This window comes from Nerophis ophidion, linkage group LG12 (genome assembly GCF_033978795.1).
Source record: "Nerophis ophidion isolate RoL-2023_Sa linkage group LG12, RoL_Noph_v1.0, whole genome shotgun sequence".
In the NCBI taxonomy this organism is placed as follows: Eukaryota; Metazoa; Chordata; class Actinopteri; order Syngnathiformes; family Syngnathidae; genus Nerophis; species Nerophis ophidion.
The window spans coordinates 59,213,760-59,239,086 of record NC_084622.1 but is presented as its reverse complement, the minus strand read 5'-3'; the positions used below and the strand labels follow the sequence as shown (position 1 = coordinate 59,239,086).

The following is a 25,327-nucleotide window of genomic DNA, read 5'->3' as shown; positions in this document are numbered from 1 at the left end:
TAAAAATGGGAACCATTACCACCCTGCTTGGCACTCAGCATCAAGGGGGTTAATTCACCAAAATGATTCCCAAGTGTGGCCACCCCTGCTGCTCACTGCTCCCCTCACCCACCAGGGTGTGGAACAAATGCAGAGGGTAATTTCACCATACATAGTGTGTGTGTGACTATCAGTGGTACTTTAACTTTAAGACAAATCTTGTAAAAAGTCTTCTCACACATTAGTAGACAAAGTTAGACAACGTTCTTTCATCATCATACCCTACAAATGTAAAAGGTATGTCCATTTTTTCAAGATGACAGCACTAATAAGACAAAATCTTTCAGAGGATTCTACTATTCATGTTTTTGTCAGTTCTTAATGCTAGTAAAACCACATGTTTAAACAAAGCACATAGTTATTCAAGCACTCCATTTATATGTGGAAGTGTTGGACGCATTCATTTTTGCTTAGTTCAATGAAATTACATCCTCTGTTATCATCAACATAAAATATCCAATAACTTTAGAAATTGAAAAACTTTTCAACTACCGCATTTTTCGGACTATAAGTCGCAGTTTTTTTTCATAGTTTGCCCGGGGGTGCGACTTATACTCAGGAGCGACTTATCTGTGAAATTATTAACACATTACCGTAAAATATCAAATAATATTATTTAGGTCATTCACGGGATTTATCGATTAGGAGTGACCGATTTTTGGTAAACGTATAGCATGTTCTATATGTTATAGTTATTTGAATGACTCTTACCATAATATGTTAGGTTAACATAGCAGTTGCTTATTTATGCCTCATATAACCTACACTTATGTGACGCTCAAAACAATGGGGAAATTGAAGCTTTCTCCGGCAGTAAGTCGAACACATTTCCAGTGAGGGTTGGACTCCGCCAAGGCTGTCCTTTGTCACCCATTCTGTTCATAACTTTTATGGACAGAATTTCTAGGCGCAGTCAAGGCGTTGAGGGGTTCCGGTTTGGTGACCGCAGGATTAGGTCTCTGCTTTTTGCAGATGATGTGGTCCTGATGGCTTCATCTGACCGGGATCTTCAGCTCTCACTGGATCGGTTCGCAGCCGAGTGTGAAGCGACCGGAATGAGAATCAGCACCTCCAAGTCCGAGTCCATGGTTCTCGCCCGGAAAAGGGTGGAATGCCATCTCCGGGTTGGGGAGGAGACCCTGCCCCAAGTGGAGGAGTTCAAGTACCTAGGAGTCTTGTTCACGAGTGAGGGAAGAGTGGATGGTGAGATCGACAGGCGGATCGGTGCGGCGTCTTCAGTAATGCGGACGTTGTATCGATCCGTTGTGGTGAAGAAGGAGCTGAGCCGGAAGGCAAAGCTCTCAATTTACCGGTCGATCTACGTTCCCATTCTCACCTATGGTCATGAGCTTTGGGTCATGACCGAAAGGATAAGATCACGGGTACAAGCGGCCCAAATGAGTTTCCTCTCCCTTAGAGATAGGGTGAGAAGCTCTGCCATCCGGGAGGAACTCAAAGTAAAGCCGCTGCTCCTTCACATCGAGAGGAGCCAGGTGAGGTGGTTCGGGCATCTGGTCAGGATGCCACCCGAACGCCTCCCTAGGGAGGTGTTTAGGGCACGTCCAACCGGTAGGAGGCCACGGGGAAGACCCAGGACACGTTGGGAAGACTATGTCTCCCGGCTGGCCTGGGAACGCCTCGGGATCCCCCGGGAAGAGCTAGACGAAGTGGCTGGGGAGAGGGAAGTCTGGGCTTCCCTGCTTAGGCTGCTGCCCCCGCGACCCGACCTCGGATAAGCGGAAGATGATGGATGGAAGCTTTCTCAGTCTGAATCGCTCTCGCTGCTGGTGGTCGTGATTGTAAACAATGTTCAGATGTGAGGAGCTCCACAACCCGTGATGTCACTTGCACATCGTCTGCTACTTCCGGTAAAGGCAAGGCTTTTTTATCAGCGACCAAAAGTTGCGAACTTTATCGTCAATGTTCTCTACTAAATCCTTTCAGCAAAAATATGGCAATATCTCGAAATGATGAAGTATGACACATAGAATGGACCTGCTATCCCCGTTTAAATAAAAAAATCTAATTTCAGTAGGCCTTTAAGGGCGAAACTGTGACAGTGAGGGGGTCAAACTTTCACAATCCTTCTATAGCAGCAGGTAAACGAGCAACAAGTCCAGGTGAACGTCGCACTCTTCATGTCTGGGAACGATAGCAGCATTGTGTCTGTGTAACGTCTTTGTGGTGTCGTCACAGTCCAGTGAAGAAGCTGTCAACCAAACTACTAACAATAGCTTTTTTTTTTCAAATTCAGGCAGTATAATTTATTATTCATGACATGCCCGTCCTGCTATTCTGTTTGCCCAACGTAGCACAATTGTACAGGATCATCCAGTGGAACCGTGTGGAAAAATGAAAAAAATGGAGGCGGAGCTTTATACTCGGTTCTTTTGAAAAAAGTCATTGCATCCGTCAAAAGTTGGACCAAATCCGACTTTTTGACTGTCGAGCAACAACAAAGGCAGAGTGCGTGCGCGTTTGTGTGCGCGTTGCATTGTTTTTTTTATTCTTTTGGTTTGTCTCAGCACTCAGTGGGGTGTTTGTAAGCCGGTTCAAAACCGAAAGACCTTAGAGCAGGGGTGTCTTATTTTAGCTCAGGGACCACATGGAGAACCATCTATTCCTACGTGGGCCTGATGGTCATTTATACATATAACAACTTCAAATGGTTATTTTTGCTTCTTTTACTTCTGCCCAAAATAAAAAAAAAACATGCCGATAAAGCTTAACCTATTGTTACTATAACAATCTACAAGGTTAACTCGCTGGCTTCTTTTCCATCCCCTCCATTTGTCTGCTTTCTTTTGTCCATCCATTCATTTTCTACCGCTTATTCCCTTTCGGGGTCACGGGGGGCGCTGGCGCCTATCTCAGCTACAATCGGGCGGAAGGCAGGGTACACCCTGGACAAGTCGCCACCTCATCGCAGAGCTTTCTTTTGTATTTTTAGTTATTACGTTTATGTATTGTTGCATTTGAACAACTATATTGTTGAAAATAGAGGTCAACTATTGGTTTTATTCATTATCAATAGCGCTATTTCTTATTGGTATTTGTATTGCTCCATTTGTAGTGTAATGTTTATAATAATTCCTGTATTATTTATTTCACTAACTGCTTCTTTGCTCTCACGTTTACCATAATGTTTGTACGTATTATATTTGCTGATGTTGCTCTGTTGCTGTTGTTATTGTGTTTGCTGTTGTTGTTGCAAATAATCATTAACTTTAGAATTTGGTGACAGCAACACATGACAAATAAGTTGGGAAAGGTGGCAAAAAAACTGATTAAGTTGAAGAATGCTCATCAAACACTTATTTGGAATATCCCACAGGTGTGCAGGTTAATTGGGAACAGGTGGGTGCCATGATTGGGTATAAAAACAGCTTCCCAAAACATGCGCAGTCTTTCACAAGAAAGGACAGTGCGAGGTACACCCCTTTGTCCACAACTGCGTGAGCAAATAGTCAAACAGTTTAAGAACAACGTTTCTCAAAGTGCATTTGCAAGAAATTTAGGGATTTCAACATCTACGCTCCATAATATCATCAAAAGGTTCAGAGAATCTGGAGAAATCACTCCACGTAAGCGGCATGGCCGGAAACCAACATTGAATGACCGTGACCTTCCATCCCTCAGACGGCACTGTATTAAAAACCGACATCAATCTCTAAAGGATATCACCACATGGGCTCAGGAACACTTCAGAAAACTACTGTCACTAAATAGAGTTTGTCGCTACATCTGTAAGTGCAAGTTAAAGCTCTACTATGCAAAGCGAAACCCATTTATCAACAACATCCAGAAACAGCGCCGGCTTCTCTGGGCCCGAGATCATCTAAGATGGACTGATGCAAAGTGGTGAAGTGTCCACATTTCAAATTGTTTTTGGAAATATTCGACATTGTGTCATCCGGACCAAAGGGGAAGCGAACCATCCAGACTGTTATCGACGCAAAGCCAGCATCTGTGATGGTATGGGGGTGCATTAGTGCCCAAGGCATGGGTAACTTACACATCTGTGAAGGCACCATTAATGCTGAAAGGTACATACAGGTTTTGGAGCAACATATGATGCCATCTAAGCGCCGTCTTTTTCATGGACGCCCCTGCTTATTTCAGCAAGACAATGCCAAGCCACGTTCAGCACGTGTTACAACAGCGTGGCTTCGTAAAAAAAAGAGTCTGGGTACTTTCCTGGCCTGCCTGCAGTCCAGACCTGTTTCATATCCAAAATACGTGGCGCATTATGAAGCGTAAAATACAACAGCGGAGACCCCGGACTGTTGAAGGACTGAAGCTCTACATAAAACAGGAAGGGGAAAGAATTCCATTTCAAAGCTTCAACAATTAGTTTCCTCAGTTCCCAAACGTTTATTGAGTGTTAAAAGAAAAGGTGATGTAACGCAGTGGTGAACATGCCCTTTCCCAACTACTTTGGCACGTGTTGCAGCCATGAAATTTTAAGTTAATTATTATTTGCAAAAAAATAAAGTTTATAAGTTGGAACATCAAATATGTTGTCTTTGTAGTGCATTCAACTGAATATGGGTTCAGAAGGATTTGCAAATCATTGTATTCTGTTTATATTTACATCTAACACAATTTCCCAACTCATATGGAAACGAGGTTAGTTTAAAACTACTTTTTTAAAGTAATAATTTCTTTCTTCAAGCATAAAATCAATCAATCAATCAATCAATCAATGATTATTTATATAGCCCCAAATCACAAATGTCTCAAAGGACTGCACAAATCATTACGACTACAACATCCTCGGAAGAACCCACAAAAGGGCAAGGAAAACTCACACCCAGTGGGCAGGGAGAATTCACATCCAGTGGGACGCCAGTGACAATGCTGACTATGAGAAACCTTGGAGAGGACCTCAGATGTGGGCAACCCCCCCCCCCCCCCTCCCCTCTAGGGGACCGAAAGCAATGGATGTCGAGTGGGTCTAACATGATACTGTGAAAGTTCAATCCATAGTGGCTCCAACACAGCCGCGAGAGTTCAGTTCAAGCGGATCCAAGACAGCAGCGAGAGTCCCGTCCACAGGAAACCATCTCAAGCGGAGGCGGATCAGCAGCGTAGAGATGTCCCCAACCGATACAGGCGAGCGGTCCATCCTGGGTCCCGACGAGCGGTCCATCCTGGGTCTCGACTCTGGACAGCCAGTACTTCATCCATGGTCATCGGACCGGACCCCCTCCACAAGGGAGAGTGGGACATAGGAGAAAAAGAAAAGAAACGGCAGATCAACTGGTCTAAAAAGGGAGTCTATTTAAAGGCTAGAGTATAAAAATGAGTTTTAAGGTGAGACTTAAATGCTTCTACTGAGGTGGCATCTCGAACTGTTACCGGGAGGGCATTCCAGAGTACTGGAGCCCGAACGGAAAACGCTCTATAGCCCGCAGACTTTTTTTGGGCTCTAGGAATCACTAATAAGCCAGAGTCTTTTGAACGCAGATTTCTTGCCGGGACATACGGTACAATACAATCGGCAAGATAGGATGGAGCTAGACCGTGTAGTATTTTATACGTAAGTAGTAAAACCTTAAAGTCACATCTTAAGTGCACAGGAAGCCAGTGCAGGTGAGCCAGTATAGGTATATATGTATGTATATATGTATATAAAGGTATATACAGTATAGGTATATATGTATGTATATATGTATATAAAGGTATATACAGTACAGGCGTAATATGATCAAACTTTCTTGTTCTTGTCAAAAGTCTAGCAGCCGCATTTTGTACCAACTGTAATCTTTTAATGCTAGACATGGGGAGACCCGAAAATAATACGTTACAGTAATCGAGACGAGACGTAACAAACGCATGGATAATGATCTCAGCGTCGTTAGTGGACAAAATGGAGCGAATTTTAGCGATATTACGGAGATGAAAGAAGACCGTTTTAGTAACGCTTTTAATGTGTGCCTCAAAGGAGAGAGTTGGGTCGAAGATAATTCCCAGATTTTTTACAGAGTCACCTTGTTTTATTATTTGGTTGTCAAATGTTAAAGTTGTATTATTAAATAGAGGTCGGTGTCTAGCAGGACCGATAATCAGCATTTCCGTGTTTTTGGCATCTTGAGTAGGACCATGGTTTGTCCTAGCCTGCTGTCGGCCCGTCGGCTCCGCCTCTCCACAGTCAGAAAACACAAAAAATGTAGCTGAACTGCACCAATTTTGACAAGAGAAGTGGTCAAAAATTCAACCAGAAGCTTGCCAGAAGCTTGTGGATGGCTACCAAAAGCGCCTTATTGCAGTGAAACTTGCCAAGGGACATGTAACCAGATATTAACATTGCTGTATGTATACTTTTGACGCCAGCAGATTTTGGTCACATTTTCAGTAGACCCATAATAAGTTCTTAAAAGAACCAAACTTCATGAATGTTTTTTTTTTGTGACCTACAAGTATGTGCTCCAATCACTTTATCACAAAAAAATAAGAGTTGTAGAAATTGTGACATTATGTTCTTTACAAGTGTATGTAAACTTTTGACCGCAACTGTACATGTTCGATATAAACTTAAACCATATGATGATCAGAGGTGGGTAGTAACGCGCTACATTTACTTGAGTAACTTTTGGGATAAATTCTACTTCTACGAGTAGTTTTTATGCAACATACTTTTACTTTTACTTGAGTATATTTATAGAGAAGAAACGCTACTTTTACTCCTCTCCATTTATCTACATTCAGCTCGTTACTCGCTACTTTTTTTTTTATCGATCTGTTAATGTTTGTTTTGGTTAATGACAGAGCTTCAAAGTAGGAACTACGCATGCCTGCATTTAACCAATCACATGCAGTCACTGGTGACGTTGGACCAATCAAACAGAGCCAGGCGGTCACATGACCCGACTTAAACAAGTTAAAAAACGTATTGGGGTGTTACCATTTAGTGGTCAATTGTACGGAATATGTACTGTACTGTGCAATCTACTAATACAAGTTTCAATCAATCAATAAAAAGTGTAAAGGAAAAAAGACACTTTTTATTTCAACCGTACTTCCCGTCAAAAGCCTAAAGGCTGATCGCACAGTTCCTGTCTTCACAATAAAAGCGCCGCTCCATCGCGCCTGCGCTAACAAAATAAGAGTCTTCGAAAGCCAGCACAAACAAGCTAGCAAGAGTTTTCCGCCGATGTATTTCTTGTAAAGTGTATAAAAGCGAATATGGAAGCTGGACAAATAAGATGCCAAAAACCAACGACTTTCATGTGGTATTAGACAGGAAGGAGGAACTTTTTTTCTCCTCCATTTGAAAAAGTGGACGTTATCAGCACTAAAATGCAAGTCATCAGAATCAGGTAATACACCAACTTATATTCTTGTCTTCATGAAAGATAGGAATCTATGTGTTAAACATGCATGTATATTCATTAAAACACCTTTAACATGTCAACAAAAACGGCAAAATAAATACATATAAATTATATATTGTATATATAAATGTATGTATATATATATATGTATATGATAAGTGTGTGTATGTATCTGTTAATCTGAGGTAGAGGTAAGTAATTGATAAACGTTGAAAAACTTATTGGGGTGTTGCCATTTAGTGGTCAATTGTACAGAATATATACTGTACTGTGCAATCTACTAATACAAGTTTCAATCAATCAATCAATCAATCAATGAATGCCTACTGAGGCTATGGTGCTGTTAAGTTATTGTGGCTCAATGTGCCTTATTTTTTTTAATTTTAATGTACTATTATTTTAAATATATTATTGTTTTAGTTGCTTAAGAGATATTCCTGGCTCTGAATTTGCTCATTGCTATTTTTATGTTTTTGTGCATTATTTGTTGCCGTAATCATTAAACAAACAGGTTACTCATCAGTTACTCAGTACTTGAGTAGTTTTTTCACAACATACTTTTTACTTTTACTCAAGTAAATATTTGGGTGACTACTCCTTACTTTTACTTGAGTAATAAATCTCTAAAGTAACAGTACTCTTACTTGAGTACAATTTCTGGCTACTCTACCCACCTCTGATGATGATACTAGCAAGTAAAGACCAGATGTTTTGGACAAAGACTCACTGTGACATTTTTTTATGCCAACTAACGGCGGAGATTGCTTGTTCCTCAAAGCTTTGTTTGTAATTTGAAAAATAACAATTAGCAGAAATCTTTTCCAATCTCATCTCAAAACATTCCTAACTGCACTCATTTAAATATGTCATCGGAAAGCGCTATTTATTTTGTGTCTCAACACAATTTAATAGCCCCCAAAAGAGATTGTTATTATTGCCGTTTTCTGGAACTTAGGTTCGCATGTTATGCACCGTTGCTTGTTAAACATCGAGCTCGGGCTGGGGGAGTCAAGTAGAGAGAGAAGAATAGTAGAAGAGCTCTGAAGCCGTGTTGGAAATTAATCTTGGGACATATTAAAACCCCGCTTTCGTTCCGCTCACATCTTCATGAGCCCTGAGGCGCTTCGATTGGTCCAATTTCCCCTCACACTTTCTCCTCCCTCTGGTTTTGTCTCTTGCTGAAAGAAACCGTTAATTCCACTATAAGTTCAGCATGTATGTTGTGAAGTGAATTATATTTATATAGTGCTTTTCTCTAGTGACTCAAAGCGCTTCACATAGTGAAACCCAATATCGAAGTTACATTTAAACCAGTGTGGGTGGCACTGGAAGCAGGTGGGTAAAGTGTCTTGCCCAAGGACACAACGGCAGTGACTAGGATGGCGGAAGCGGGAATTGAACCTGCAACCCTCAACTTGCTGGCACGGCCGCTCTACCAACCGAGCTATGCCGTTACGTTAATTTCGTATGTAATCTGCATACGCGATGTATTCACCAGCATTGCAAATTCCTCATGTCCCTGGAATACACGAGAAAAAAAAATACAAAAATTTGTGGTATTTTACTTGAACTAAGCAACATTATCTGCCAATAGAACAAGAACATTTAGCTTGTCAAGACTTTCCAAAACAAGTAAAATTAGCTAACCTCAATGGACCCAAAAATACCTTAAAATAAGTACATTCTCACTAATAACAACTGTATTACTATACGAGTACGTATTTTCTATTGTTTCAATGAAAATAAAACAGCAAAGTCAATTTGGCTGTCATCTGTTTTAATACAAGACACAATTGCACCAAAGTCATGACTTTTTTTTACATGCTTGAAATAAGAAATGGTTACTTTAAAAAAAATAGTTTTAGGTACGGTAGCATCGGGCTAACATCACGACTGACGTGCTACACTTCTGATTCAGCGCCGGGGTCCAGTGCACCATAGTTTTGTATTGTCGCTCGGTCCTTCGGCGGAGTGCTTAGGAAGCTACGGGTAAACTCGTCTCCCCGGCCCGGACTGTTTACAGCGGCGCCCAGGGACGAAGCGAGAAAGAGACACACATACAGTGATAGAGAGAATGTGAGGCAATGCAAATTAAACAATTAAAAAAAAACTAATAACAATTTGAATTGGGTCCAGGTTATCGGGGACTGTTATCACTGACGGACAGATGTCGCGGTGTGACTGCAGCCAGGCACATTAAAAAAAAACCTCGTCTCCGTGGCAACGTCTCTGTCGCTTTCACTCATTTGCCGCTTTTCCACTAACGCAGGGGTAGGCAACCCAGAATGTTGAAAGAGCCATTTTGGACCCAAATAACAAAAATCGTATCAGTTAGGAGAACAACGGGGGGGTTGCTCGCCGTGGAGTTTACAGGTACGGTAGCATCGGGCTAACATCAAGACTGACGTGTTACACGTCTGATTCGCCCAGCGACTCTCTGCCAGAGTATCAGCGCCGGGGTTCAGTGCACCACAGTTTTGTATTGTCGCTCGGTCCTTCGGCGGAGTGCTTCGGAAGCTACGGGGAAACTCGTCTCCCCGGCCCGGACTGTTTACAGCGGCGCCGGGGGAGGAAGCGAGAAAGAGACACACATACAGTGATAGAGAGAATGTGAGGCAATGCAAATTAAACAATTTAAGAAAAAATAATAACGGTTTGAATTGGTCCAGGTTATCGGGGACTGTTATCACTGACGGACAGATGTCGCGGTGTGACTGCAGCCAGGCACATTAAAAAAAACCCTTGTCTCTGTCGCTTTCACTCATTTGCCGCTTTTCCACTAACGCAGGGGTAGGCAACCCAGAATGTTGAAAGAGCCATTTTGGACCCAAATAACAAAAATCGTATCAGTTAGGAGAACAACGGGGGGGTTGCTTGCCGTGGAGTTTACAGGTACGGTAGCATCGGGCTAACATCAAGACTGACGTGTTACACGCCTGATTCGCCCAGCGACTCTCTGCCAGAGTATCAGCGCCGGGGTCCAGTGCACCACAGTTTTGTATTGTTGCTCGGTCCTTCGGCGGAGTGCTCCGGAAGCTACCGGAAAACTCGTCTCCCCGGCCCGGACTGTTTACAGCGAGAAAGAGACACACATACAGTGATGGAGAGAGAGAAAGAGATCAGGCGGGCGAGCGAGTGAGGGAAGAAGACTGCGTGGGGGTCTAGTGGAAAAGCGGGAAAACGTTTCTCTGCTTGCATCACGCAAGTGACGTCAATGTTCGGCCCCCGGGAGCCACATACCACACCGTGATTGTGAAGTGAAGTGAATTATATTTATATAGCGCTTTTTCTCTAGTGACTCAAAGCGCTTTACATAGTGAAACCCAATATCTAAGTTACATTCAAACCAGTGTGGGTGGCACTGGGAGCAGGTGGGTAAAGTGTCTTGCCCAAGAACACAACGGCAGTGTCTAGGATGGCGGAAGCAGGAATCGAACCTGCAACCCTCAAGTTGCTGGCACGGCCGCTCTACCAACCGAGCTAAAATAACGGAGCTGTAGATTCCTTCAGCTCCGCAAGCGCCATTCATATAAAACTCGCGGGCCCAAAAACACTAAACTTTCCGATTAAGGTGGGGGCCGCAAAATAACGTCTCGCGGGCCACAATTGGCCCGCGGGCCGCGTGTCGGAGACCCCTGCCCTAAAGCAAGTAAAAGACTAACATTAAATCTGCTGAGAGAGAAGAATTATCTTATCAGACAGAAAAGAGAGAGGGCGGTATAGCTCGGTTGGTAGAGTGGCCGTGCCAGCAACTTGAGGGTTGCAGGTTCAATTCCCGCTTCCGCCATCCTAGTCACTGCCGTTGTGTCCTTGGGCAAGACACTTTAGCCACCTGCTCCCAGTGCCACCCACACTGCTTTAAATGTAACTTAGATATTGGGTTTCACTATGTAAAGCGCTTTGAGTCACTAGAGAAAAGCGCTATATAAAATATAATTCACAAAATAAGCAAATATCATCCTTATTTGAGATATTTCATCTTACTTAGATTGCACTTTTTGCAGTGTTTGTATTTCTCTCTCTGTCTTTTGTTGGCTTGACATCCCATGGAAAAAAAATGTCTAAAAAAGATTCTTTCTTTCTCTTTTCTGGCAGTTTTTCATCGTCCTGCTGATAATTCTCCTGGCAGAAGTGATATTAGTCATCCTGTTCTTTGTGTACACGGATAAGGTGAGTTCAATTTGTTTTCCCTGCTATCTGAATTGAGTGACGTTCCGTTCTTGGTTTTTTTCCCTCCCCGGTTACTTTGTAAAAGTGACGTCTCCCACATGTCGAGGAGCGTATGGGACTAAAAAAAAAAGGAAATGCAAAGAGGGGTGCGGATGCATGAGAAGCATCCACATTCTCAGCAGAGGTCGTCCGCTGTCAAAGGTTAGAAGGCAAAATGCAGGCTGATCCCTGCCAGTTGCCACAAGTGCTCCGGAGCACATTTCCCATGACCCCTCTTCGGTTCAAGTTAGGTGTGCAGACATGTGCTGACGACAGATGACAACATTTAAAGCTGGAGAGATTATTGATATCCTTGTGCTGTCTGGGGTTTGATGGAGTCTTCCGTCAAATTGTTCCACAAATAGGCCGTCTTGTAGGCAACAAATGTTTTTTCATACGATGAGCAGTGACGGAGCACTGAGCTCAGTCGTCAAGGACCAATCAAGTCATTGGATTTCAAAAAGCTTGCGGTACCGATATTATTTTGATACTTTTCGTTACTTTCCTAAATAAAGGGGACCACAAAAAATTGCATGATTGGCTTTATTTTAACAAAAAATCTTAGGGTACATTAAACACATGTTACTTATTACCAGTTTGTCCTTAAATAAAATAGTGAACATACAAGACAACTTGTCTTTTATTAGTAAGTAAGCAAACAAAGGCTCCTAATTTAGTTGCTAACTTATGCAGTAACATATTGAGTCATTTATCATTCTATTATTATGTCAACATTATTGAGGACAAGTGGTAAAAAATTAACCTACTTGTTCATTTACTGTTAATATCTGCTTACTTTCTCTTTTAAAGGGGAACATTATCACAATTTCAAAAGGGTTAAAAACAATAAAAATCAGTTCCCAGTGGCTAGTTGTATTTTTTGAAGTTTTTTTAAAAATGTTACCGGTCCCGGAATATCCCTAAAAAAAGCTTTAAAGTGCTTGATTTTCGCTATTTGCAATGCGACTATCCATTTCCCTGTGATGTCACACAGTGCTGCCAATGTAAACAAACAATGGGAATACCACAGCAAGATATAGCGACATTAGCTCGGATTCAGACTCGGATTTCAGCGGTTTAAGCGATTCAACAGATTACGCATGTATTGAAACGGATGGTTGGAGTATGAAAGTATTGAAGAAGAAACTGAAGCTATTGAGCGAATAGCTATTGACGCTATTCATAGCCATAGCATGGCCGTAAATAGCTGCGTTAGCATCGCCGGTAAAATGTGCGGACCAAACGATCAGGACTTTCGCATCTCTTGACACTGGAGCAACTTAAATCCGTCGATTGGTAAGTGTTTTTTACGCTTTAAATGTGGGTGGAAGGAAACGCAATATAGTTGCAAATGCATCTACAGGTTATCCATACATCTCTGTGCCATGTCTGCTTTAGCACCGCCGGTAAACAGCATGTTAGCATCGATTAGCGTAGCATGTTAGCATCGATTAGCTGGCAGTCAACATCAACAAAACTCACATTTGTGATTTCGTTGACTTTATCGTTGCAAATGCATCTGCAGGTTATCCATACATCTCTGTGCCATGTCTGCTTTAGCACCGCCGGTAAATAGCATGTTAGCGTCGATTAGCGTAGCATGTTAGCATTGATTAGCTGGCAGTCACGCCACGACCAAATATGTCTGATTAGCTGGCAGTCAACATCAACAAAACTCACCTTTGTGATTTAGTTGACTTTATCGTTGCAAATGCATCTGCAGGTTATCCATACATCTCTGTGCCATGTCTGTCGTAGCCGGTAAAATGTGGAGACACTTTGGTACATTCAATGGGGGTCTGGCGGCAGACACTTTGGCATCTTGGGGCCAGTGGTGCAACTTGAATCCCTCCCTGTTAGTGTTGTTACACCCTCCGACAACACACCGTCGAGGCATGATGTCTCGAAGGTTCCGAAAAATAGTCGAAAATAACAGAGCTGAGACCCAATGTTTACAATGTGGTGAAAATGAAAATGGCGGCTGTATTACCTCGGCGACGTCATTGCCTCCAGAGCGATAAACAGAAAGGCTTTTAATTCGCCCAAATTCACCCATTTAGAGTTCGGAAATCGGTTAAAAAAATATATGGTCTTTTTTCTGCACCATCGAGGTATATATTGACGCTTACATAGGTCTGGTGATAATGTTCCCCTTTAACATGTTCTATCCACACATTTGTTACAATGTAATACTCACTTATTCTTCTGTTGTTTGATACTTTACATTAGTTTTGATTGATACCACAATTTTGGGTATCAATCTGATTCAAGTCGTTACAGGATCATTTATTGGTCATATCCAAAGTCCTCATGTGTCCAGGGACATATTCCCTGAGTTTCTAAACATGATATACATTTTTAAAAAACAAAAGAAGATGTTGTGATGCTAAAAAATATTGACATAATAATAGTAGTATCGACTAGATACGCTACCATACTTGGTATCATTACAGTGGATGTTAGGTGTAGATCCACCAATGGCGTTTGTTTACATTTTGGCTACGGTGAGCTACGGTGTGTAGTGAAGCATGTTTAGCTATTCCTCGTCCTGCAGGGATGATATTGGCAAGGAACTTACAAGGACCAGTACTTTTCAGAGGCGGTATAGTACCGAATATGATTCATTAGCATAGGGGTACTATACTAATACCGGTATACCGTACAACCCTAGTGTGTTGTATCAGATCACTCGATTAATCAATCGATTATTATAATAAACAATAAATGTAGCCCTATTTCAATTCAAATTTTTCAGATGAATTGAATTGTATCGCGATAATAAGCGGTAGAAATGGATGGATTGATTAATCACATTATGTCCATTGTTAACTCATAATTAATCGCAAACATACGTTTTTTTTTATCTTTAATCGTTGTGCCTTACAATAATATGCACCCAACATGAAACTGGACAGTTTGGTTGTTTTGTGCAAATGTTAAATATTAAACTTTTTTTAAACTGCTCAACACAAAATGTACACAAGCACTCTTTAACAGACACACACACACACACACACACACACACGCACGCACGCACACACACTCCCCCACACAGACGCAAGACATTTTCCACCTGGGGTCTAATCCAGTCCCTTAGTGCTTTTTCTTTCTCCCATTACAGTGGAACTTTGATTTATGAACGTATTAGATTCTTAAACGGGGTTCGTAAATTTAAAAGTAAGTTTATTAAAGCAAATTCATACATAATAAACAAAAGAAACATGAAAAATGGGTTCCAACCTTGACAACAGTCCATATTTTAGTAAATGTTGTATACTTTGAACACACTATAAAGCACCATACAGTATTGAATATCAAACAAATCTAACGAGGGGTTGATGGACCACCTTTAATTATTTTTTATTGTTATATTTATTTTTTATATTTTAGCCTGTCTTTTTGAGACACATGGTCAAATAATATGAATAATTTTAATGGCAATATCGTCTGTACAGATTTACTTTACAAAAAAAAAGTGTTGCGATAATGGCATTATTTGTATTAAACTTTATGAAATGATTGGATGTATTTAAAGTTTGGCGCGACCTATATGTATATCTATATGTATGTATGTATGTATGTACTGTGTATATGTATGTATGTATGTATGTACAGTGTATATGTATGTATGTATATGTATTTATGTGTATGTATGTATGTAAAACCCAATATTTACAATAGTGTATGTATGTATGTATATACATATGTATGTATGTATTTATATGTATATGTGTATATACATATATATGTGTGTGTATATATATATATGTTTATATATATATATATGCATAATATATATAAGTATTTATATATAAGTAAGTATAAATATATATACATAAGTATATATACATATATATAAGTAAGTATATATACATATGTATATATCTATACATATATACATAAGTATATGTCAATATATACACATAAGTATATATATATACATATATGCATAAGTATATCTGTATGTATATATATGTACATATGTATGTATATATACATGTATACATATGCGTATGTATATATGTATGTATTTATATATATATATGTGTATATATATATATATGTGTGTGTGTATATATATATGTATATGAAAGAATCAATAAAGTACGATCCATCCATCTATATATGTATATATATATATGTACATATGTGTATATATATATATATATATATATATATACACACACACACACACACACATATATATATATATATATATGTATATATCTATATATATACACACATATATATATACCGTATATATATGTGTGTGTGTGTATATATATGTACATATGAAAGAATCAATAAAGTACTATCTATCTGTCTATATGTGTATATATGTGTGTGTATATATATATATATATATATATATATATGTACATATGTGTATACATGTTTATATACATATATACACACACATATAAATGGATAGATACACCCACACATAGCCAAGACCAAATGCATTTCCGTTTTGTATGGTCCTTATTGATATATGGTAATGAGTGATTAAATAATAAATGTTGACTACATAACAATACATGAAATATTGTCTGACTATTTATCTCAATCCCGGCAGGACTGTAGCTAATTCTCCATCTCTGTTTAGAGTTGTTTGTTCAAACTTAGTCTTCCAAACAGATAAAGGAATTCATTTAGCTGTAAATCCATTCTTAGATTTAGATCAGGTCTCCAGGCACACCCAGCCAGGAGCAAATAAGTCTGAGTCTTATCTCGCTAATATTATTGGCTAACTTTGGTGGAGGAAAAAATCTTCACCTTGATCCTCCATATGTAACTCAAACAGAGAGCTCTGCCTGTGACCTGTAAAGTCGCACAAAGTTGGTAGAAAAACGTAGCACAGAGAATTTGCTAAGTTTGACTTCCTGGGAACCTTGAGTTGTCCTTTAGAAACAAGTACCTCATTTACATCTCTTTCAGTGATCCACAATTGTCTTTTACGTCGCTCCTATTTGCCAAAAATGTAAGTGTTGCTGCAGTTTTAAACCCAAAGGAATGTGAAACCGAACCACAGTAATACTGATACCTACAAAATGTATTTCCAATAACCAATATATTCTCCATACGTCCTTAGAAAGAAAGAACAGAACACAAAACTAAAAGGCTGTCTTCATCGCATGCTTTAATGTAGCTACAGGAAAATGAGTGTCCAGTTAGCCTTCTTCCCTCTCGTGGAATCTGCTATGCCGTGTGAGGGTCTCCTCATCTGTTAGAGGCTGTGATCAGAGGAATCGTTAATCGTCTTCTGCTACTTGATCTCCTGATCACAAGGCATTTATTAACACGTTTGGAAGACGAACAACAGCCGGCTCCTTTTAAACATATATTGACAGACGCCTGCGACACCCATTTAGTCTTTCCAATTCCCTTATTCATGGTTGTCGATTCGGCCATAATCCATCTTAAAACCGTTTCCACCTGCTGGTATTGTATCGGAGAAACGTCCTCTTCTTCCTCACACTTATTAAGTCTGTCCGTGGCTGTTTTTCCATTTAGTGCAGTCCATCTGGTTACGCAATCGTCTGGATCACGGGTTCTTAAATTTAGCATTTGGTTGGTTTGGTTAAGTCAGTGTTTTTCAACCACTAGTGTGCCGTGAGACACAGTCTGGTGTGCCGTGGGAAATGATCTAATTTCAACTATTTGGGTTAAAAATATTTTTTTGCAAACCAGTGATTATAGCCTGCAAATGATGTATTGTTTTTGAGCGTCGGTGCTGTCTAGAGCTCGGCATAGTAACTGTGTAATACTCTTCCATAGTAGTAGGTGGTAGCAGGTATCTAATTGTTGTGTAGCTTTCAGAAACAGCGGGAGGCAGTGTGCAGGTAAAAAGGTATCTGATGCTTAAACCAAAAATAAACAAAAGGTGAGTGGCCCTAAGAAAAGGCATTGAAGCTTACGGAAGGGAATGCAGAACGAAACTAAAACTGAACTGGCTACAAAGTAAACAAAAACAGAACGCTGGACGACAGCAAAGACTTACTGTGGATCAAAGACTGAACTGGCTACAAAGTAAACAAAAACAGAACGCTGGACGACAGCAAGGACTTACTGTGGATCAAAGACTGAACTGGCTACAAAGTAAACAAAAACAGAACGCTGGACGACAGCAAAGACTTACTGTGGATCAAAGACTGAACTGGCTACAAAGTAAACAAAAACAGAACGCTGGACGACAGCAAAGACTTACTGTGGATCAAAGACTGAACTGGCTACAAAGTAAACAAAAACAGAACGCTGGACGACAGCAAAGACTTACTGTGGATCAATGACTGAACTGGCTACAAAGTGAACAAAAACAGAACGCTGGACAACAGCAAAGACTTACTGTGGATCAAAGACTGAACTGGCTACAAAGTGAACAAAAACAGAACGCTGGACAACAGCAAAGACTTACTGTGGATCAAAGACTGAACTGGCTACAAAGTGAACAAAAACAGAACGCTGGACGACAGCAAAGACTTACTGTGGATCAAAGACGGCGTCCACAATGTATATCCGAACATGACATGTCAATCAACAATGTCCCCACAAATAAGGATAAAAACAACTGAAATATTATTGATTGCTAAAACGAAGTAGATGCGGGAAGACAGGAAAATACCAAAAAAAAAAAAAAAAAAGCCACTGAAAAAGGAGCGCAAGACAAGACCAAAAAACTCCAAATAAGTCACGTCGTGATGTGACAGGTGGTGACAGTACACCTACTTTGAGACAAGAGCTATAGTGATGCATGGTTGGTTATGGTTTAAAGTCGTATCCAACAATTGCGACGACTTTTTACTGTCAACTGAGTTTCGTTTTTTAATGATTTCTGCTGGTGGTGTGCCTCTGGATTTTTTTCAACGCAAAGTATGTGCCTTGGCTTAAAAACGGTTGAAAGACACTGGATTAAATCATGACCCACTTTTATTTCCTCTGAATTAGTGATTCTCAAACTGTGGTACGTGTACCATTAGTGGTACGAGGGTTTCAAAGAACTACTGGATTAAAGTACAGTATTTGTTTTTTCCTATATTCAAACACAGTGTTACTGTTCAGACGGTGTGTGTAATGCTACAGTGGCCAAAAATTTAAAATATATTGTGAGAAAATCGAATGGCTGCAATTTTGTGACCCCAAAATGCAGAAAGCGGCCGACGATGACAAACAGAGGACAATGCAGTCTTGGATGAAACAGTACACAAACATAAAGCAGTCTTCGAGCACTGAGGAGTGGTCGAGACAGGCATGAATAGAGAGATAGCTTCTGCAGCTAGTGGGTCCATGACGATGACTTCTGTTTTGTTTGATCAGCCATTTTACTGCCATGTTACAGGCACTGTTTGGAAACAATTATGTCATGTAAATAAACGTTTACAAAATCTTCCTGATCCAACTTTTCAAGACAAGTGCACAAAAGCTGCTTTTAGGTATGACTTTGCTGTATGTCCTTCGCCTCGTTCTGCAGCAAATGCCATACAGAAGCCGCACTATAATAAAGTCACGTCCTGCAGTTAGCAACCAGCTGACTCCGGCAGATGGCCGGGCCACAAACCAGATTATTGCCATCCGTCTTTAACGCTGTGACCTCATTGTTTCTCTGTCAACCCGACACGCCAAGCCAAACAACGGTAAAGGTTTATTAGCTCACAATGCGGAAGCGCAACCTGGCAAGGGGACAAGGAGAGCAGCAGAGCATGTGCAGCAGGATGTAGGGCGGAAAGGAAAAAAAAAAACATTGCAGGAAGGGGGAAGGTTGAGAGGGAAAGCAGTTAGACCCAGGAGAGAGAGAAGCGGGATATTAAAGATGTGAAAGAAATGAGGCCGCGGAAAGAGAGAGTGCATGTAAATAGTTTAAATAGAACAGTACAAGTGCCAAGGTTGTTTGTCCATTCACATGTAAACTGGAAGCTAATCACCCTCTTTTCCATGCACTTCACGCAAGTTAAGTACCGTAGTTTTCGGACTACAAGGCGCACTTAAATCTTTCCGTTTTCTCAAAAGTCGACAGTGCGCCTTATAACCCGATGCGCCAAATATACGTAATCCTTTTGGTTGTGCATACCGACCTCAAAGCTGTTTTATCTGGTAGATGGTGAAATGATAAGTGTGACCAGTAGGTGGCAGTCACACATAACAGATACGTGTAGGCTTAAAAGCCTACTGAAATGCCCATCCATCCATTTCTACCGCTTATTCCCTTTCGGGGTCGCGGGGGGCGCTGGCGCCTATCTCAGCTACAATCGGGCGGAAGGCGGGGTACACCCTGGACAAGTCGCCACCTAGATAGACAGACAACATTCACACACTAGGGACCATTTAGTGTTGCCAATCAACCTATCCCCAGGTGCATGTCTTTGGAAGTGGGAGGAAGCCGGAGTACCCAGAGGGAACCCACGCATTCACGGGGAGAACATGCAAACTCCACACAGAAAGATCCCGAGCCTGGATTTGAACCCAGGACTGCAGGAACTTGGTATTGTGAGGCAGACGCACTAACCCCTCTGCCACCGTGAAGCCCGCCTACTGAAATGAGATTTTCTTATTTAAACGGGGATAGCAGGTCCATTCTATATGTCATACTTGATCATTTCGCGATATTGCCATATTTTTGCTGAAAGGATTTAGTAGAGAACATCCACGATAAAGTTCGCAACTTTTGGTCGCTGCTAAAAATAGCCTTGCCTTTACCGGAAGTCGCAGACGATGACGATGATTTTATCAAGTCATCGAGCTTTAATATTTTTGACTCAATAAATAAAGGGTTTGTATGTTCTATATATACAACACTGTGTATTATTCTAATCGATCTTTTTTGTAACACAGTTAACGAATGTAGCGCACATTTGTAGTTGTTTCCCCATATTTCTACACAATAACTCAGATATGTAACACTAGCGAGCAGTAGAGAATAGAAAGTGATTTTTGGCCCAGGACGTCCATCCATCCATCCATTTTCTACCGCTTGTTCCCTTTTGGGGTCGCGGGGGGCGCTGGCGCCTATCTCAGCTACAATTGGGCAGAAGGCGGGGTACACCCTGGACAAGTCGCCACCTCATCGCAGGGCCAACACAGATAGACAGACAACATTCACACTCACATTCACACACTAGGGACCATTTAGTGTTGCCAATCAACCTATCCCCAGGTGCATGTCTTTGGAGGTGGGAGGGGCCTATCCCCAGGTGCATGTCTTTGGAAGTGGGAGGAAGCCGGAGTACCCGGAGGGAACCCACGCATTCACGGGGAGAACATGCAAACTCCACACAGAAAGATCCCGAGCCTGGATTTGAACCCAGGACTGCAGGACCTTTGTAGGACGTATTTTGCTTTATTCATTATTGAAATATTTTTTGCCACCTTATGTTGTATGTTTTGTATATGAGATTTCCAGTTCATTTTATCATCTATTAATACTCCCAAAAATCTGGTTTCTTTTACCCTTTCGATATCTATTCCATCAATTTGTATTCGTGTCTGATGCTCTTTTCTACTGTTACCAAATAGCATTATTTTAGTTTTACTGAGATTCAAGGATAGCCTGTTTTTATCAAACCATTTTTTTTAATTTATTCATTTCTTCCGTAATTATTTGTATTATCTTCTGTATGTTCTCTCCTGAACAGAAAGCAGTTGTGTCATCTGCAAATAAAACTAACTTCAAGTCTTTTGTAACTTTGCAAATATCGTTTATATAAAGATTGAACAATCTTGGTCCCAGTATTGATCCCTGGGGTACATTACTGTACAATATATCTGTCAGTAAACTCGCCATGAAAACGCTAAAACATACCGGTGTAGTGAGTTTACATTATTCACCCAAGGAACTTTAGTTATTAGAGAGTTCCGGTCGGACGTTTTTTCACGGGACACGTTTTCGGCCTCGTTATTGCAGCCGTGAGCCACGGATGAGGAGATGCTGCTCCGTTATTGATTTAAGTAAAGTCTAAATGTCATTTAAACAGTTAGCTCCATCTTTTGACACGGCATCCACTTCCGTCCTTGCACGCTACACCGCTACAACGAAGATGACACTGTAAAACATCATCTATGCAACATTTTGACCAAACAACCACCATTACATGTTACGTAGACCAATGGTTCTCAAATGGGGGTATGTGTACCCCTGGGGGTACTTGAAAGTACGCCAAGGGTTACGTGAGATTTTTTTAAAATTATTCTAAAAATAGCAACAATTCAAAAATCATTTTTAAATATATTTATTGAATAATACTTCAACAAAATATGAATGTAAGTTCATGAACTGTGAAAAGAAATGCGACAATGCAATATTCAGTGTTGACAGCTAAATATCGATGTTAAAGATATTTATGGATGTTAATGATTTCTTTTTTTTGTGAAGAAATGTTTAAAATTAAGTTGATGAATCCAGATGGATCTCTATTACAATCCCCAAAGAGGGCACTTTAAGTTGATGATTACTTCTCTGTGTAGAAATCTCTATTTATAATTGAATCACTTGTTTATATTTCAACAAGTTCCTAGTTATTTGTATATCTTTTTTTCCAAATAGTTGAAGAAAGACCACTACAAATGAGCAATATTTTGCACGTTTATACAATTTAATAAATCAGAAACTGATGACATAGTGCTGTATTTTACTTCTTTATCTCTTTTTTTCAACCACAAATGCTTTGCTCTGATTAGGGGGTACTTGAATTAAAAACATGTTCACTGAAAAATGGTTTAGAACCACTGATGTAGACCACAAGGAAGTGTTTTAATTCAGAAAAAAATAATAACAATATGACTCCTTTAAGCGAACATTTTTATATGTAAACAGACTAAAAAATAGACCATTCATCGGCAGTGCGCCTTATAATCCGGTGCGTCCTATGGTCCGGAAAATACAGTAGGTTTGACAAAAAAATCAACAAACAAACAAAATCAACCAATTTGGATCAGAACAAAACTTCCATGCTCTGAATCTTAGACTGGAGGTGCTTAGAGTGAAACAAATGGTTTTCTCGGATGTTAAACCTCACTTTGGACGCCTTAACAAATAAAAATGTCTTGATCCCACGCGTGGTGACTGATGTCTCGCACCAACCACACAGCCTTCAAGCAGGCACATAAAACATGTTCAATTCATGATCATGCGTTTATCATTCCAGACCTAACCATAGTAGCAGAGGTCTCATAGGGTTGAACATTCTGATCCGGGCAACCCAGCCTACACTTACCGAGCATACAAGGGAATCCAATTTCTTATTTAATGAGGTGCTATCCGGGAGCTCTGGTTGTGATTCCCCTTCTCTCTATACCGTTTATTTTGCTTTTGGAGCAGTTATCTACAGCTCTTTCTGACATATCTACAATCAGAGGTGGGTAGTAACGCGCTACATTTACTCCGTTACATCTACTTGAGTAACTTTTGGGATAAATTGTACTTCTAAGAGTAGTTTTTATGCAACATACTTTTACTTTTACTTGAGTATATTTATGGAGAAGAAACGCTACTTTTACTCCTCTCCATTTATTTACAATCAGCTCGTTACTCGCTACTTTTTTTTTAATCGATCTGTTAATGCACGCTTTGTTTGTTTTGATTTTGTCAGACACGCATTCAAAGTAGGAACTACACATGCCTGCGTTTCACCAATCACATGCAGTCACTGGTGACGTTGGACCAATCAAACGGAGCCAGGTGGTCATGTGACCGTCACACGGGTTACCCGACATGTTGAAAAACTTATTGGGGTGTTACCATTTAGTGGTCAATTGTGCGGAATATGTACTGTACTGTGCAATCTACTAATAAAAGTTTCAATCAATCAATCAAAAGTGTAAAGGAAGAAAGACACTTTTTATTTCAACCGTACTTCCCGTCAAAAGCCTAAAGACTGGTCGCACAGTTCCTGTCTTCACAATAAAAGCGCCGCTCCATCGCGCCTGCGCTAACAAAATAAGAGTCTCCGAAAGCCAGCGCAAACAAGCTAGCAAGCTACGGAGTTTGCCGCCAATGTATTTCTTGTAAAGTGTATAAAAACGAATACGTAAGCTGGACAAATAAGATGCCAAAAACCAACCACTTTCATGTGGTATTAGACAGAAAGGAGAAACTTTTTTTCTCCTCCATTTGAAAACGTGGACGTTATCAGCACTATACTGTCTGATTCCAATCAATGCAAGTCATCAGAATCAGGTAATACACCAACTTATATTCTTGTCTTCGTGAAAGATAGGAATCTATGTGTTAAACATGCATGTATATTCATTAAAACACCTTTAACATGTCAACAACAACAACGGCAAAATAAATAAATATAAATTATATACTGTATATATATATATATATATATATATATATATATATATATATATATATATATATATATATGTATATATATAATAATAATATACATTATTGTTTTAGTTGCTTAAGAGATATTCCTGGCTATGAATTTGCTCCTTGCTATTTTTATGTTTTTGTGCATTATTTGTTGCCGTAATCATTAAACAAACAGGTTACTCATCAGTTACTCAGCACTTGAGTAGTTTTTTCACAACATACTTTTTACTTTTACTCAAGTAAATATTTGGGTGACTACTCCTTACTTTTACTTGAATAATACATCTCTAAAGTAACAGTACTCTTACTTGAGTACAATTTCTGGCTACTCTACCCACCTCTGTCTACAATAGACCGTAAGTAGAAGCTTTTAGACTTGGAAAAAAGTCAATTCAACCACAAGGAGTGTACAGCCCATGATGGAAGACTTTATGGAAGATTTTTTTAGGGTGAGGTTGTGCAGTACCACTTTTTCTTTTCTCAAATTGTTCATATTTTTAACCACACAGTCTCGTTAGGGGGCTTGGTGTGCATTGATACGACAGAGACTTGATAATTAAACATTGTAATTGCTCAAAGCAAATGATTACAACAAGTGTGCTCCCAAATCACTTATTACTCAATACAGCACCTACTGTTTATACTGAGCATCACTCGAAAAACTATGCGCTGCCATAATAGATACAGTGGGGCAAAAAAGTATTTAGTCAGCCAGCGATTGTGCAGGTTTTCCCACTTCAAAAGATGACAGAGGTCTGTAATTTTCATCATAGGTACACTTCAACTGTGAGAGACAGAATGTGAGGAAGAAAAATACTGAGTTGCATCCCGAGAACACCATACCTACTGTGAAGCATGGGGGTGGAAACATCATGCTTTGGGGCTGTTTTTCTGCTAAGGGGACAGGATGATTGATCCGTGTTAAGGAAAGAATGAATGGGGCCATGTATCCTGAGATTTTGAGCCAAAACCTCCTTCCATCAGTGAGAGCTTTGAATGGTTGACCAAATACTTATTTTCCAGCATAATTAACAAATAAATTCTTTAAAATTCCTAAAATGTGAATTCCTAGATTTCCACATTCTGTCTCTCACAGTTGAAGTGTACCTATGATGAAAATGACAGACCTCTGTCATCATTTGAAGTGGGAGAACTTGCACAATCGCTGGCTGACTAAATACTTTTTTGCCCCACTGTAACAGGCCAAACAATTGTAGTTTGCATCAACAACTAATTGTACTTTCAGAGATTACCACTTCTTGCATATAGTTGAATTTTAGACATTCTCATTGGTAAATATCAGACCTTTTATTGGACAGTATAGCCATTTGCGTAATTTTTTAACAAAGAAATAAGAGCAAAAACTTGTTCACGAGTGAGGGAAGAGTGGATGGTGAGATCGACAGGCGGATCGGTGCGGCGTCTTCAG

The 25,327-nt window shown here is 40.1% G+C and overlaps 1 protein-coding gene across 1 annotated transcript in view; it reads left to right on the top strand.

Annotated features, from left to right (window-relative positions):
* Positions 1 to 25,327, top strand: part of LOC133563638 (tetraspanin-9-like) — a 165,669-nt gene that overhangs the window by 116,637 nt on the left and 23,705 nt on the right. Inside the window, exon 3 of the mRNA XM_061917885.1 lies at positions 11,472 to 11,546. Within this exon, the coding sequence (XP_061773869.1) occupies positions 11,472 to 11,546 (75 nt within the window). The remainder of the gene's footprint in view (positions 1 to 11,471; positions 11,547 to 25,327) is intronic.